The sequence below is a fragment of the Dipteris shenzhenensis genome, chromosome 15 (assembly GCF_047967505.1).
Source record: "Dipteris shenzhenensis isolate YYH24624 ecotype China chromosome 15, Dip_SZ_1.0, whole genome shotgun sequence".
NCBI lineage: Eukaryota > Viridiplantae > Streptophyta > Polypodiopsida > Gleicheniales > Dipteridaceae > Dipteris > Dipteris shenzhenensis.
Window position 1 is genome coordinate 18419510 of NC_141610.1, and position 17363 is coordinate 18436872.

Here is a 17363-nt window from a genome sequence, read left to right on the forward strand (position 1 = left end):
TTTGAACATTTCTATTGGAGCTTTCTTGTGTGTGCACTCTTGCTCACTTCTCTACTTTGTTCCTACATTTGGTATCAAAGCGCTTCCGTCTCTAGAGCCCATTCCCACGCTTGCTTCCAGACACCCGCAAGCTTGGTGCTCCAGTGCGCATTTTCGGTTCTCACATTCAGCTCTCCAGCTTTCGTTTGAGGTAGCTCCAACAGTCCAGCGGCTATTTTTTGACCTTTCGAGGTCCAATTTCGACGTTTTTTGAAATTTCTGAGCTGCCCGCATACAAACAAATCTGTCCTACACCATTTCAAGCGAGGATTTTTTTTTTTTGCATTTTTGTCCATACAATTTTACGGATGTTCATACGGATCTGTCCGTACAGTTGCGCGACAATGCTGGGAGTCCGTGCGACTTGTCGGAAGGTGATTTCGAGTAGTTTTTGGCTGTTTTTCAGCGTTTTTGCTCAGATCTGGATCCTTTTCAGCTCTAGCCTCTCCTGGGTGTGTTCTAGCAGCTCCAGGAGTCTCCATACTTCTCCAGGCTCTTCCCTACACGTGTATTGTGTTCAAAAAGTACTCCCTACAACTTCATTCAGCTCCAAACAGCTCACTTCAGCTCCTTTGTCATCTCAAGCTTGCCCACACAGCCAGTGGACTGTTTTGCAGGTGGTTCCGGCCAAGGTGCGCTTTCAGTAAGTGTTTTAAGCTGTGTATTTCGCTTCAGGACTGTTTTTGCAGCCCATACTCTTGCACTCTCAGGTGCAATTGCAACAAATACTCTGCATTGTTGGGTTCATTTGCAGTTACTTTATAGTTGTGGATGTCTTTGAGCTCCATTGGATGCATTTGAGCACTCGTGGGTGCACTATTTCAGATTAGGGTTGTGCATTTTTAGTTTGGGATTGCACTTCAGATTGCAGCAGAGTGCAGTGATTGGTTGATGCCATTTTTGCAGTGATTGCATTGCGCAGTCAGTGGCATTTCAGAGCAGCCAGTCATACTTTGCATTTGCAGCAAGCATTAGTTTGGGATTTGCAAGCACATTTGCAGCTAGTTGCACTTTTGGGACTTGCAGTTCTTTTTGTAGGTACATTTGCAACTTGTGGGTATCCCATTTTACATCATGTCGACTCTTTCAGACAGTTTTGGCAATTTGTCCGAGGGTGACAAGCAGGATGGACCAAACTATGCCTTGTGGTCATTCATGCTTAAGAACATCTTGGTTGGTAAGGACTTGTGGAATATTGTTAGTGGGGATGAAGTGAGGCCAGCAAGCTCATCTACATCCAGCACAGCTTCTTAGGGTCAGACTACAGGCGGACAGCAGTCTGCTACAGCCCCTCCTAGTCCCATAGCATTGACGGAGGAGCAGAAGAACTTTGACCACCGCAGTGCCCAAGCAATGTTTTTGATTGCCAAAAATGTGAAGAGGCACATTATGACGACTATCAAGTCGTGCAAGGATGCAAAGGCAGCATGGGAAAGATTGGCAAACATGTATCATGTTAAGAATGAGGCAAGGGCCATTGCCTTGATAAATCAGCTCAAGGATCTCGAGATGCAAGAAGGCCAGGCCATCACTGATCATATTGCCAGGATCACTGATATACGTGATCAGCTCGCAAGTATCGCAAGTATTGATGAGGAAATAGGAGACAAGAAGCTCATCTCTATTACTCTTAATAGCTTAGCGCCCTCATATGGCACATTCGTCACTTCATTGACCATAGTTCTCAGGGCAGTCCCACTCTCATATAATGAGTTAGTTGGGCTTTTGTTGCAGAAAGAGGAGAGATGCTCAAATTTTGCCAAAGCCTCTCGTTAGGGTGAGCAAGCGCTTGCCATGGGTGGAAAGGGCAAATTTCAGAAAAAGTTTGAGCCAAAACACAGCCATACAACTCAACCCAAGGAGGGGAATGCAAGCAGTTCAAGCAAAAATCAGAAAAAGGGCAAATGCAACTATTGCAAGAAGCCAGGACATTACATCGCAGAGTGTCAGAAAAGGATTGCCAATGAAAAGAAAAGGCAAAGGGACAACTCTAGCAGTAATTTTGTTTCCCCCACTGAAACTCGTGCTTCAGATGCACATGGTGAAGCTCATCTTGCCCAAGGTAATAGAGATTTTGTATTTGCTGCATTTAATGAGAAGATGGATGCCAGGGGCGATTTGAATGCTGAAAATCAATCAAGGGATGCTTCCCTTGTTGCAAGTGATACAAGGTATATCGACAGTGGTGCTACTAAGCACATGACTCCTCGCCTGGAGTGGTTTGAGAGCATCACACCTGTTCATGGCAGACAGGTTACATGTGCCAATGATGATTCTCAAGACATCATCGAAGTTGGGCACATTCCCATTCAGCTTGATAATGGGAAAGTTAAGTATATCCGAGATGTTTGGTATGTTCCAGATTTGAGGCAAAATCTGATTTCAGTTTCAAACATTGCCCATGATCAATGTATGTTGGTCAAATTTCAAGATAACTAATACAGGATCAAGGATCCAAAGAAAGAGTATGAGGTTGTAGCAACAGGCACATATGACAAAGGCTTATACAAGCTTGATGCTCAGCCTTATGATCAGAAGGTATTGGCTGTAGCAAACACTTCCCAGGCTTATTTATGGCATGCCAGGTTTGGACATGTCCATCATAGGTCATTGTCCTACTTGTACAACAATAATATGACTCAGGGAATGCCAAAATTGCAGCAACCAACAAATGAAGTGTGTGAGGGGTGTGCACTTGGCAAATTGCATCGCTTGCCATTCAGTAAACAAGGCAAGAATTGGGTCAAGGCAACCAGAGTGTTGCAGATAGTGCACAATGATGTATGTGGCCCTATGACTATTCCCACGCATAGAGGAGCAAGGTACTTTGTGACCTTTATAGATGACTTCTCCAGGTTCACATGGCTTTTTCTCATGAAGGAAAACTATGAGGTGTTCTATTGGTTTTTGGAGTTCAAAGCTATGGCTGAGAACCAAACCAATTCTAGAATTGGAATACTCAACTCAGATAGGGGGGGATAGTACATGTCACATGCATTCCGAGATTTTTGAAGCAGCATGGGATTAAACATCACTTGACATGCCCCTACACACCACAGCATAATCCACTCTCTCAGAAGAAGAATCGTTCTCTCATGGAGATGACGAGATGCATGCTGAAATTCAAGAGAGTCTCAAAGGCTTTTTGGGGAGAAGCAATTGTGACAGCCACTTATATTCAGAACAGATGCCCTACCAAAGCTTTGGTTAATGTGACTCCATTTGAGACTTTGTATGGCTTTAAGCCAAAGGTTAGTCATTTCAGAGTTTTTGGCTCAATGGCATATGCTTTAGTTCCAGATGCACATCGGACAAAGCTTGATGACAAGAGTGTCAAATGCATTTTCGTGGGGTATAGCACTGAAAATAGGGGATTTAGGCTTTAGAATCCTGCTACCAGAAAGGTAATAATCAGCAGAGATGTTCTCTTTGTTGAGAATGAATGCATGCAGCCCGCTAGTGCAGACTTGCCTCCATACAATGACACCCCTTTGGACATCATCCAGTTTGAGGATGATGAGATGGAGTCTCTTGATGCTTCCCCTTCTACTTCTCATAGTTCAGATGGCTTGCCGCATGTTGAGGATGGCTCTCCCTCAAATGTTTCAGATTTGCAGCCAATTATTGAGAATAGACAGCCTCATGTTTGGAAACATTTTCAATGTCGTGAGGCCACTAAAGATGTTGATGCAACCCCGAGTAGTACAGCAGAGAAATCTATTCCACGTTGGGCAAGGTTGACCATTCAAGATGCTAAGGATCAGCCTACTTTGGGGAAAACCAGGGCCAACACTCAAAAAAATCAAAAAAATGTCAATCTTGTTTTGATGACCTCAAGCTGAAAATGAGCCTCAAAGCTTCAAGGATGCTCAGCATAATCTGGCATGGCAGAAAGCTATGGAAGCTGAGATTGAAGTCATTGAGAAGAATGCCACATGGGACTTTGTTGATGTGCCCATTGGAAAAAATGTGGTTGGCACAAAATGGATTTATAAGGTGAAATATCATTCAAATGGCACAGTTGAGAAATACAAAGCCCGTTTGGTTGCCAAGGGGGGTATGCACAAGAGGAGGGGATAGATTATGAGGAGACTTTTGCCAGTGGCCAAGATGACCACCATTCGTTCTGTCATCTCTCTTGCTGCGTTTTATGGTTGGTCAGTGTACCAGATGGATGTCAAGACCACTTTCCTCAATGGAGATCTTAAAGAGGAGGTTTATGTACATCAACCCCAAGGTTTTGAGGTGAAGGGACAAGAGCACAAGGTATGCAAGCTCAGGAAGGCTCTATATGAGCTGAGGCAAGCACCTCGTGCGTGGTATCAGAAGATACATCAGTTTTTGCTGTCCCAGGGCTTCGTAAACACTCATACAGAGCCAAATCTGCCAAATCTGTATGTTCTGCAGCAAAAATCAGAATTGGTCATGTTGGTACTATATGTGGATGACATCATACTCACTGGCAATAATTTGCAGCAAATAACAGCAATGCAGTCCGCTTTATGTCACAACTTTGACATGACAGATTTGGGCCTATTGCATTATTGTCTTGGCATTGAGTTTTGGCAGACCCATGATGGGATTTCTATGTCACAAACAAAGTATTCGAAGGGGTTGTTGCAAAAATTTAAAATGGAGAACTGTAAGCTTGTGGCTACTCCATTGGAAAAAAGACACAAGCTAAGTGGGCATGATACTGCTGAAAAGTTTGATGGCACTTTGTACAGGCAGTTGGTTGGCTGTTCGATATATCTATGCTCCACACGGCCTGATATTGCCTACGCCATAGGGCTTTTGAGCCAATTCATGCATTGTCCCACGATCACACATTGGAATGCAGCAAAGAGGGTTCTCAGATATGTCCATGGCACTCTCTCTCTTGGCTTGCATTATGCTTCAGATTGTGATCTAGAGCTGAGTGGTTTCACCGACTCAGATTGAGCAGGGGACATTGACGACAGACGGTCCACTACTGGCTATTGTTTCTCATTGGGTTCAGCTTGTATTTCATGGCTCAGTACGAAAAAAGAGCGAGTCTCTCTTTCCTCCAGTGAAGCAGAGTAGAAAGCTGCAAATTCAGCCACTATGGAGTTGATGTGGTTAAGGAAGCTTTTGTATGACTTGCATCATGCATAGGATGGCGAAGCAAACTCTATCTTCTGTGACAGCAGAGTTGCATTGCCATAGCCAACAATCATGTCTTTCATGCTCGCATGAAACACATCGAAAATCATTATAGTGTAGGATAGTTTCTTGTTGGTTGGGGTTTGTGGCTAACGACTTTGTCTTGGAGGACTCCATTCTGGCCTCTGTGAATCTGAGTACCCCTCAGCTGAAGCTAACCCCAGTGCTGGGCCGAGGGTTCAGCCAGAAAACTCGAACTACTGGCTGTTCTACCCTGCCTGCGACGCACGACCTGCTGGTTTCCCTGACCTCGACCCTAGAGCTGCTGCTAAGTGACCCCTCTTCGAGCTGCTACTGCACGTCCCCCAATCCTGGAGCCGAGCCTCAACCTAGACCTGCCTCTTCGAGAGGCAAGATCGAGGCAATATTCTTTATCCCTTTGTCAAACAAACCACCACCTGCTAGCGAGAGAAAGAAGAGGAACAAGGGGTTGCGGAGGGGACGTGACCACTTTCCCTATTCAAGAGCATTTCATGCATGGGTTTCTTTTCTTGAACTTTTGTTTGATATACCAAATATTGTACAGCATTCTCTGCTATTTATTTTGACTTCATCAAAATAAGCAACTAAGGAATCCAATGAGATAAAAAAATAATTTTTCTTCATTTATTTTGTTCAAACAAGGAAATACAAATTTTTATATAAATTAATTCCCTCAACTCTGTCTTGTACCAACCCCCCCAAAGAAAGGAATACGTACTTGTAGCAACAAAATAATGTTGTCACCCTCATATGTACAAGCAGGTACATAAGCAGCATATAGTTCTGGAAGACCACTCGAACATAAATAGCCATGACCTCCACAGAGCTTCCTGCATTCCTCTATTGCATCCTGGTTCACCATAAAACTCACCGTTGACTTAAAGTTAGCTGTACAATAACTCTGCTGTGATTGAATCTCTACCATAATGCATCATGAAAGATGCTAGTATAATGTTTAATGAAAGATGCAGCAGCAAATATGCAATGCACTTACAGATGTCACTGATGTGGTAATTGACTTCAATCCTGCCGTACAAGCATGTACTTCTGGCAATGTTGAAAAGTCTTTGCCTTCAAGACGTGACATCACATCTGAATAAAGCCATGACATCCACTCCCCCAAAGCTCGATATGCATACGCAGTTGCAAGCAGCGGAAAAAGTCTACTTTGTTGTGTCATATAATCCAGCACCTGAAATAATAACAAATTTCAAGTGAGTTGCTGAATATTCAACAGCCACCACCTTTTATGAAGTCCAATGAAACATAGCTTCACAAAATTGAAGTGTCACTAATGCTTGCTATCCTTTCCATGCCCTCTTCAAAACCATTCAAGAACAGAAGATTGAAAAGCGAGTGTAAGCCAAAAAACCACCTGAACTTCAGGTTGGCCTCCTTGAGCACCAAATTGGCGCCTAACTGCACTATACCTCACAGCTATTGTAACAGCCCTTGAGAGGTAGTTTGAAGCATCTAAAATAATGGATTTCCGTACATAAACCATCGCCCCATAGCCCAGTTGCCTTGGTACATCAGATGGTGCATATTTGCCCTCCTTTGTAACAGTTGCCAGCCTGCAATTAGAAACAGTGTTTTACTTTATTCATGATTGCACAAAAACATGACATGTTTGCCAAAACTATTGAAACCAAAATTTGCATACTAAGATATTGATTAAGATTCTAAAAGCATTTTTTAAAAACCTAGTTCATTGACTAGTACGTTTTTTGGGTGCTTTTGAAAGGCCTAGAAGCCCCTCCCAATCCATTGAACAAGAAAAAACACTTGTTCCAGACGTGTGTTACTTGAATTATCACAATCAAAAAATTCCAACAGTGCTGCTTGTCACCCTTTCTATTCTGCAATTCCTCCAAGTAACACAAAGAAGCACTGGAAGCCTCGAAACTGGCATAATTGTTGGATACAGTGAGAAATTCCTTTTAAAAACAAGTTTTGATGCCTTAGTTTGATACACAAAATGTGACAGTGCATCGCCACCTTACTTGAATGCAAAGTGAAATAGAGCACTGACTACCAAAGATCGGAGATAAGCTTCACACACACATGCAGGCGCGCAAATTATTGGCTGCTCGGCGCATTTTCCTCGGTTTGCCCCAGTTATTCACATTTGATGGAGACTATGCTTCATCTCTTTTGGACCTGCCCTACTACTCGAGATTTTCTTGTCCAGCTGAGGACAGATATTCGTGCTCGTTTTCCTGGGATTACTTTTGGCATACAATTCTGGTTGCTTGGTCAATATGCTTCTAGACCAGACTATGATTATTTCTTTTCATGATGTCACTTTTGGGCTCTCTGTCCCTATGTAATGCCCGTAACATTCGACTGTACAGGCATTGTTCTCTTAATATATTTCATTTCTTTCGTTCATTCTTGCTTAGGTCTCTCCAAGATGCGCATTTCCTTGGAGACCTTCCTCTGGCCCAGTTGGAAGCTTTCTATCAAAGTTTTTAGTTTTGAGTAGTAACTGTTCTGCTTTGCGACAGCTATGAATGTACAATTTTCTTCATGGAATGGTTCTTTCTATACAAAACAGAAGTGGGCATGCAAGCGCGCAAATTATTGGCTGCTCGGCGCATTTTCCTCGGTTTGCCCCAGTTATTCACATCTGATGGAGACTATGCTTCATCTCTTTTGGACCCACCCTACTACGCGAGATTTTCTTTTCCAGCTGAGGACAGATATTCGTGCTCGTCTTCCTGGGATTACCTTTGGCATACAATTCTGGTTGCTTGGTCAATATGCTTCTAGACCAGACTATGATTATTTCTTTTCAAGATGTCACTTTTGGGCTCTCTGTCCCTATGTAATGCCCGTAACATTCGACTGTACAGGCATTGTTCTCTTAATATATTTCATTTCTTTCGTTCATTCTTGCTTAGGTCTCTCCAAGATGCGCATTTCCTTGGAGACCTTCCTCTGGCCCAGTTGGAAGATTTCTATCAGTGTTTATAGTTTTGAGTAGTAGCTGTTCTGCTTTGCGACAACTATGAATGTAAAATTTTCTTCATGGAATGGTTCTTTCTATACAAAACAGAAGTGGGCATGCAAGCGTGCAAAAGGTGCATGTTTGTGTGACATTCATAAAAATAAGGAGAACCCTTATCCCGATAAACAGCATGCCTACCGTTAAAACGTGAAATCCAACCCTGCATCAAATGACCCTTTCAACCAAAACTAAGATATGCATCACCACCTATGATTTGACCACAATGAGTAGAGCTTTCAGTTGTGGAGAAAAGGAAAAGGAAGCTTTTGAACAATTGTTGAAAGTTTTGACATCCACTCCAATTTTAGTTATGCCAGATTTGCAGAATCCTTTTGTTATACGAGCAGATGCTGTAGGTGGAGCTAACTGGGATAATCCCAGTGGCTTATGTAAGTCAAAGACTCAAGAATAATGTTTATGAAAAAGAGTTGCTTGCAATTAGTCACGGTTTGCACGTCTGAAAGCATTACCTTCTAAGTCTTCATTTCTTGATTTATATGGACCATCTTTTTTTTTAGTGAAACAATTCAAGCAAACCATCAGAATGTACACTATTTCCTTACAGACGCATATGAGATGCGCCAATATCCTTCCTGCTTTTCACTTTCAGATTCAGCAAACGCCATGCACATTCCTTGTAGCAAAGAGGCCACAAGTTAATGCCGTTTCAGCCACTTTCAGCCATGAGAATGCTTATAAGTCCCTTCCCTCTCTCTCATTCATTCCTTTTCCTTTTGGGGGTTAAGGGCTAGGGGACTTGTCATGCACTGCCCAAAGCTCAGCAAGGAGCTCGTCATAAAGACTATTACCTTTGAGATGGATATCTTTGGAATTAAAATCTAATGCGACTGAGCCCAATCATGTGGAGGCCACAAGTAATAAAGTAATAGTTAGCATGACTCAAGTCTTTCACTATTATCCATAGCAGCTCATTGTCAAACAAATGTACAATATTGCTCGAGAAAAACTGAACACATGATTAAGGGGCTAAGACGACCCGCCTGCCCCCCCCCCCGGCCGGGTCTTTCTAGCAATGGGATACAAGACTAAGTCAACACCTTCCAAACTTGAGACCAAACTGAAAGGCTTAGACTATACCGGAGCTATGTACAAGACATGAAAATAAAGCTGAGCAGCAAGCCTATATAGATAGACAGGGTTTTAAAGGATAGCCTAGCTAGGCTGCTCTCCAATCCTAAGGGAAAATGCCTGCACAGTTTACCACTGCTTAACACTTAGCCAATACTTTAAAAAGAGATTCCGATTTAGCATAACTGAATACTTCTAGCTCACTGATGCAACTTCACAAGCTATGCATAAAAATGCAAGTTGCTACAGATTTGCCTTGCAGTTTCTGTATAGTTGTGGGCTCGAAGTAGCATTGACTAGGGTGAGAGCTGCATCAACAGTGGGAGGAGGTGTGCAAGGGAAGGGGGCTGCTGCAGGGCTGTGGGGAGGACGAACTGCAAGAGAAGATGCACCAGCCATGGGGAAGGAGCTGTATAGAAAGAGTTGCTACAGAAGGACTGCTGTTACAAAGAGGAGCAGAAGGGCTGTTGCTGCTGCAGGAGTACGAGCTGCTGCTGCAGAGGAAGGAGCTGCTGCTAGACTAAGGAGTTGCAGAGGCAGGAGGAGCTGCTGTAGCAGAGGATGCACCAGCAAGAGGGGAGAAAGAATGTGTGTAAATTGGGGGGCGGGCGGGGGTTGGGGGGGGGGGGGGGGGGGATTTCTTTTATAGATGTAGGAGGGGGCAGCTTCAAAACTGTGGAAGGTTGTGCCCAATTTGGCATGGGGCTGGCTCTCTTGAAAATTGGTGGGCTACATGGGGACTAGAGTTCCTATAGTGACAAGTGTTGCCATGATTCATGCATGGCCCTCCACATGTTCCAACAGGTTTCCATGTATCTCATAGGCTGCTATGTGTCCATGCCACATGTCAGGGCTGCTATACCTCAGCATGGCTCTCCGCATGTCCCCACACGTTGCCATGTATCTCATGGGCATGTTAGGGCTGCCACCTCAGCTTGCCACATCATCATTCTGAGTTAGCATACAGTGTCAACATGACACGTCATCATGCCATGTCAACATGACACAATAGCATGACACATGTCATGCAGAAATTGTGGACTAACCACTCTACTAAAATTTCAGTTTGGGTGATCAATACTGCTCTGATTTGAACTTCTGTTTTGACCCTTAGGTTTCTGGCAATTAGCTCCATTCAAAGGGCTACTCTAGTGCAAGTTTGAGTTTGGTTGGCCTCCTTACAACACACATTAGGCCTATTAGTTTGTCGTCTTGCTTGTATATCTTTGACTCTTTCATGTCCATAGGTCCACACCCAAGGCTACTGCAAACATTCCCTTAATAGGCTTGGTTGGTCTGCATTCTATGCATTCGATTCGTCCCATTTTTCGGTAGTTAGGTGGGGTGTAATCTTTTGTTTCTCATATAGAGTATGTCTCAACTTGTGAAACACTAATGCCCGTAACGCCTTCAATGGCGGTCCACCCTCAATGCTAGACCCTAGCCAACTAGCACCTCATTGAATAGTAGGAAAGATATGCATTTGTTTGGGAAACATACTAAAGAACTTGAAATTTCAGTAAATAAAATTATACAATAAATGAATTACCAAGCAATTGGATATGTGTTTTGTGAAGAGAAGTGCCATTCCCTCCATCTTTCATTCAATTGATCTCAACTGAAGTGCTTCTTCAAAAGCATCAAGAATGTCAGGAAACTCCTGAAACATTGACCTTTCGATCCTAGCATTTATAGATTTCCTCCCTTGAACTTCAAGAGAGACTTTTTTGTAACTTTCCCTCATCTTCCTGTAATGAAGTCGTGGAAGATTAGCTGTTTTGGAACCAAAAGAATCTCATTATCCTCCAATTTTAGTGGATCTTCATAAACTGGATTATGAGGAATATCACCAACATAAGCTTTGATCAAACTGACATGCAAAACGTTTGTATCTTCCAAAACCTAATTAATAGCCTCCAATACTCTGAAACCACCATAATACCTGAAAAAAAGTTTTAAATAGATCCACTTTAGTTCCACCTTGGTTTTCAGCCTGGATTTTTCAAACTTTTGTAAAACTCGTTGTCCTTCCTTGATCTCGTAGGCCATTCGTCTTTTATTTGCAGCTGCCCATTGTTTTTCCTATGTCTTTTGGATGGTTGTGCAGCCTAGGGCATTAGCGGAGTCATAATCCTCTACGAATAGATCACCGTCAAAGATCTTATCCTTGGTTGCCTTACCTATGTCCACAGACATAGCTCACTACAATGGCCCACATATTTTCTCTGTGGACGATGTGAATGAGGGCCTGAAGAAAATGGCCAATGGAAAAGCAGATGACACATTGCATATAAAGGCTGAGCTACTAAAATGGGCAGGTGACTACACACGAATTTGCCTAGTTTCTTTGCTTAATGATGCAATTGCTAATGATTTCCCCCCAGAGTGGCAAGAAAATTGGGTGAAACCAATATATAAAGGTGGGGATCGTAACCAGCTTTCCAACCATAGAACCATTATGGTGGGATCCACCATGGCCAAGCTCTTTAGCACAATCGTTGAGACAGAACTTAGTCTATGGGCAGAACTGAATGGAAAGAGGGCCATTGGACAAGCTGGTTTTCGAAGAAACCATAGCACTGTGGATCACTTGGTCACATTACGGGTTCTAATCGAAGAGAGCCGGCTACAAGGAAAGCCTCTCTATTGCTGCTTCATAGATTTTAAGAAGGCATTTGACGCAGTGCCTAGAAACAATTTGTGGGAAAGAATGGGCTACTTAAGAGTGCCAAATCACTTGAAAATAGCAGTCTTCAGATAATATGAGAGAGTAACTTGCCAACTCAAAGGTAGAAACGGATTGTCAACTACATTCCATAGTAATATGGGGGTTAAACAGGGTTGCCCTCTGTCACCAACATTATTTGGACTATGTATTGACAGATTGGAGGAGTTGGTCAAAGAAATGATGCAAGAGCAGCAACTAGAGAGCCCCCAAATCTGTGCATGCACCGTACTACTGTTGTTATATGCAGATGATGTTGTCTTTTTCTCATACACAGCAGAAAATATGCAGCGGATGATGCACATTCTACACAAGTTTTGTGTAGAGAGCGGCCTCATGGTAAATGTCACCAAAACTAAAATGATGATAGTAAAAACAAAGCAGCCTGCAAACACCCCAAGTATTATGTACAATGAGCAGGAAATCGAGAGAGTAAACACATTCAAATACCTGGGAATAGATGTGCCAGCAAATCATAGATGGAATGATTGTGTCCACACAAGGATTGATGCCGGGTGGGAAAAATATTATCATTTTGAAAATGATTGCAGAAATAGTGACACTAAGAGATGGAGCATCAGACGGATTTTATTTGATGCTTATGTGGTGCAAACAGTCCTATATGCAGTAGAAGTATGGGGAGGTACCATCTCAGCATCAAAATGGAATGATATTGAAAAAATACAGAAATCATTTCTAAGACGGCATCTAGGAGTTAAAATTACTACACCATACTCAATCATGCTTATTGAGACTGGTACAAGGCCCATTGAACTGAGAGCACTACGAAGGGTTTTCAAATACATAAAGAAGGTCAAGTCCATGAGGTCACACAGATTACCAATGAAAGCATGGGAAGGAAGTAAAAGGCCTCAAAAGACTAACAAAAGCAAGACGCTATCATCTGGTTGGTGGCAAGACATTCAGAGATGGTTCCAAAGATGGAGAGTAACATCCTACCTGGAGATGTCATCCGGGGAAATGGATGAGAAGGCATTTCATAAAGCTTTGTTGGGAATATTGCAGCAAAAATGGCAATCAGCTGAAAAAAGGGCTAAGTATGAGTACTATTGTACGCATGTCAATCCCATTTATTGGGACACCTACTCCAAGGAGGAAGAAAATGCACAAAAATACATAACTATGCCCATACCTGCAAATGCAAGGAGAAGCATTGCACTCATCCGCACCCGATCACACACTCTGGAGATAGAGAAAGGTGCTTGGGGGATGTCTCAAGGGAACAAAGATTTTGCAGGCTGTGTGACAAGAACAAGTAGAGACAGAAGCACATGTCCTCCTTACATGCACACGGTATGCCTGCATAAGGAGGGACTTTAACAATATTACAGAGGAACGAGACACTCTAGCAAGCTTGCTCTCACATAGCCATATAGCCACTCTGGGTAACTATATTGCCAAGGTTCTTAAATATCGTGAATGTTGTATTACTCAATGTATTTCAAAATAATTGTTCTCCCCCCCTTCCATAAAAGGAAGGAGACACTTGTATCGTGACTTTTATGGGTCCCATGGGTCGGTATTTCGGCCCCCAGAGGACGGTAATACATTCTTCTTCTTCTTCTTCTTCTCTCTCTCTCTCTCTCTGTGTACATGCCCAATCTGTTATGAGATTCATGGACAATATCATTGGCTGTTCCAAGAGGGGTTTGGATCACTTTCTCAGCTCCTGATAAGGTCTGCAACAGCCTCTACTTGATTGAGATGCGACAACATTGAGAGACGCTATTGAGACAATAAGATACCACGAGGTGATGGTACCACAAGAGACTGAGCTACACCAGACACAACGGCACGTCATAGACAAAGTGGATTAGCAGGAACATGAGATGAGGAGCAGTGGAAATTACATTGTGTGCACAGAGTGCCGCGACATATATATTCTTAATTTGAGAGCAGTGACAGTAAAACGGGTTTTGAGACCTGAACGTTCTTTCTCAAAAGTGGGTATTCTATTAATCCCAAAAGCTGGAGACTTCTTACTTTCAAAGGTGGATATGTCACCAACAAAAAACAGCTAACAGGTTGGCTGTTACAATGTCTTTGGAATATGCTTCCTTGCTAAGAATTTTTTTTTGCAACGGCTGAACAAGAAAAAGCCATTGCTGATAGATTCAGATCCTCAATGAGCAGTTGATCAAGTTAAACATGGACATTAACATTTACCAGCAAATGCCTCTCAGGATTTTTGAGTTCTGGATATTGGGTTTTAAGTATAGCACTCAGCAATGGCCCTAGCGGATCCTTGCGTCAGCCCATGGTGACGTGTATGAGATACTATTTTTGAGTGTACCTTGTCTCATAGGCCCGTGGGGCCTCCAAAAGAGGTTAATCTCCCTCTCTCTCTCCACCATAGCACGGGACAGCTCGACAGATGCAGATTTGCGATATCCTCGCAGCCCACCGGAGAACCACCTCGGTGCTGCGTTTCAAACCCTGAGTCTCAGCTTTCATTTTGTATTTGAGTTTTGTTTGAGCTCTTGAGCTTAGCATGGCACTCAGCAAGGGCCCTAGCACGCCCTTTGCTTGTATGAGTTATTTTCGCTTCGTGTACTTTGTCCCATAGGCCCGGAAGGCCTCCCGAGGACTTTAATCTCTCTCTCTCTCTCTCTCTCTCTCTCTCTCTCTCTCTCCCCTGAGGTGGGGGGACCGAGCACAGAGGCAGGTCACCAACTATGCATTTGAGTGAGCTCTAGGGCACTCAGGAGTAGAGGAGGAGGAGCTGGCTGACATGAGAGATAGATGGGTCAGTGGAGGGAGTCCACCCGACACCACTACTGGATGAGGGTCACGGGGGTCTCACATGCGACAGGAGACCAAAGCACACACGATTGAGGTTCGACCTATCTCAACTCTTCTCAGAGGCGACCGACAGAGACGTGGCATGACATAGCCCATCGGATCCAAAGATCAAGGAGACCACGCCCCCCACCACAGCGCCAAACAGCTCGACAGATGCAGATACGTGAGCTCTTTGTGTCACAGCAGAGAGCTATCACAGAGCCTGGATACATGGAGACAGATCATGTTCTTGGAGCATTAGCCCTGAGCACCTGACACACCCCACTCATGTTACACACTATTTGGCTTTTCTGGCCTAACTTGATATATGATGTACTACATTAGTATTTCAGTTTATGTATTTTCTAATACTCAGCGAGGGCCCTAGCGAGCCCTTCGCTCCAACCCATTGTGGCTTGTATGAGTTTACTTTGTTTCTGCACTTTTGTCCCATAGGCCCACGAGGCCTCCCGCGGACGTTAATACATCTTTCTTTCTTTCTTTCTTTCTCTCTCTCTCTCTCTCTCTCTCTCTCTCTCACACACACACACACACACACATTAGAGGACGGATTCATCATCAAACCCCAGTACCTTGAGGATAGAGGGTTTTACATGCACTGAGGATTGCTATTGAGTAGATGCGGGTCTCATCACATCAGCTGGGGATTGAGGTAGGGAGAGCTGCAAGAATACCTAGAGAGCAGTGACTCTGTAGATTATGCACATTGGGGGCAGTTCAGACAAAGGAGCATTTCTTATGTGTTTACCCAACCTACTATGAAATCCGAGGATGACACCACTGCCTCTTTTAGAAGGGCACGGCTCTGGTTCACTCTCACGTCTAATCCACTTCCAGGACCAGGTCTGCATTGGGCTCTATCTGATCGAGATGCGACTACACAGAGAGACTCTACTACGATAGATTAGGTAGCAACAAGTAGAGATTGAGCCACGGGATGCCAAGACAGACCAAGCATAGAGATATGTTACGGACTTCAATAGACTTGAGTTGGCTCCTGGGCACAGAGAGGAGGTGGAGGGAGAGCTATCAGACATGCGGGCAGCATGGATCACTGGAGAGAGTCAACACGGTACTACGAGGCGAGGGATTCAAAGTCCATGCACGACACAGAGAGTGACCAGAGCACGCACGATCGAGGTCCGACCCATCTCCGCCCTCCTTAGAGGAGACCAAGGCATCACTCTTGACATGGCCCATCGGATACAGAGATCGAGGAGACCACGGCCCTGCCACAGCGTGAGACAACTAGACAGATGCAGATCAGAGATACTTTCGTAGCTCACTGAAGAGCCACCACGGTGCTGGGGGTGGGGGTGGGGGGGCATGGGGTGTGGGAAGGGGGGGGGGGGGGGGGGGGGGGGGGGGGTAGAAGCTAGATTTTGACATACCTAAGCTAGCTCACAGATGTCATCTAATATCTATCGACTACAAAAATGCAATTATCAGTCTACATGGAATGATGTGTCTTATGCATTCCCCAAGATTCTTGAATCTCGTGTATGGAGACTTCAAAACTTTCCAGGTTTCTCTCGATATGCAAAGACAAAGTCTCTCGAGGTGATTTTTCCGCTCTGGGGACACCTTGCGAGAAAGCCACAGTTACAACAGCAATGCATACAACTTTGGTTCAGAGGCTGTCATACAAAGTTCAGTAAATAGGTGAGCAGTGGGTGGTGGACCCCACCACCTCAATGATGGCTCTGGCAATGGGAAACCAAGCCTCTTGAGGTGGTCCAATGGAACCCTCAGGAAAGGCATTGTCTAGCTTGGCCATCTTACCACAAACAGTATCCTTCTTTTTGCTAGACCACTAAGATTGGCCAGGGTCTTCTACTCGCCTCCTCATCTTGGGGTCTTCCCATGAGATCTCCCTTTGAATGCCGAGCAAATTCTAACTCTAGACTTTGTTCTCACATATGAACCACCCACCCACTCCCCATTGGAGTAGATGAGAAGGGACAAAAGCTACAGACGATGCCTTGATGGACCTTTGGAGACCATCCAGCATACCCTTTTGAGATGCTCAATAGCATAGCACATATGCAACCATGCTCTGTGTATCTTAGCCCACATGGTCTTGAACAACCAGATCCACACAAAGTGCATCGTCGCTTCGCTTATAAAGGAGGCACAAGTCTTCCAATACGAGGCAAAGATTGATACCCAAACCTACATTAGAGAGGTCTATGTGCTCTGCTATAGATCACACAGAAGATCTCATGGCCCATGCAGCATCTCTAAAGAAGGGGGTGTGGGAGATCATAGCCAACAACATGCCCCAGCACAACTAGGTAGCCAGGTGCAGTATTGCTCAATCTCGGAGTTAAGGCAAGAGGGTTCTCATAGACACTGAGTATGACAGGCATTCTCAATAGAGCTGGTCTAGCAGGATTATTCCACAGCAGTGGGATCTGTTGGTTGTATACGCTTACAAAATCACACCATGAAGCCAAGAACCAAGAAGAAGAATGCAGTGTGCACCAAACATGCTTTGAAAACTTCAGGTAA

The 17363-nt window shown here is 44.0% G+C and overlaps 1 protein-coding gene across 1 annotated transcript in view; it reads right to left on the reverse strand.

Annotated features, from left to right (window-relative positions):
• LOC147893486 (peroxisomal acyl-coenzyme A oxidase 1-like) overlaps positions 1 to 17363 on the reverse strand; it is a 58180-nt gene that overhangs the window by 24157 nt on the left and 16660 nt on the right. Inside the window, exons 7-9 of the mRNA XM_087385682.1 lie at positions 6581 to 6779; positions 6200 to 6397; positions 5924 to 6055 (exon numbers count right to left, since the gene is read on the reverse strand). Coding sequence (XP_087241808.1) covers positions 5924 to 6055; positions 6200 to 6397; positions 6581 to 6779 — 529 coding nt within the window. The remainder of the gene's footprint in view (positions 1 to 5923; positions 6056 to 6199; positions 6398 to 6580; positions 6780 to 17363) is intronic.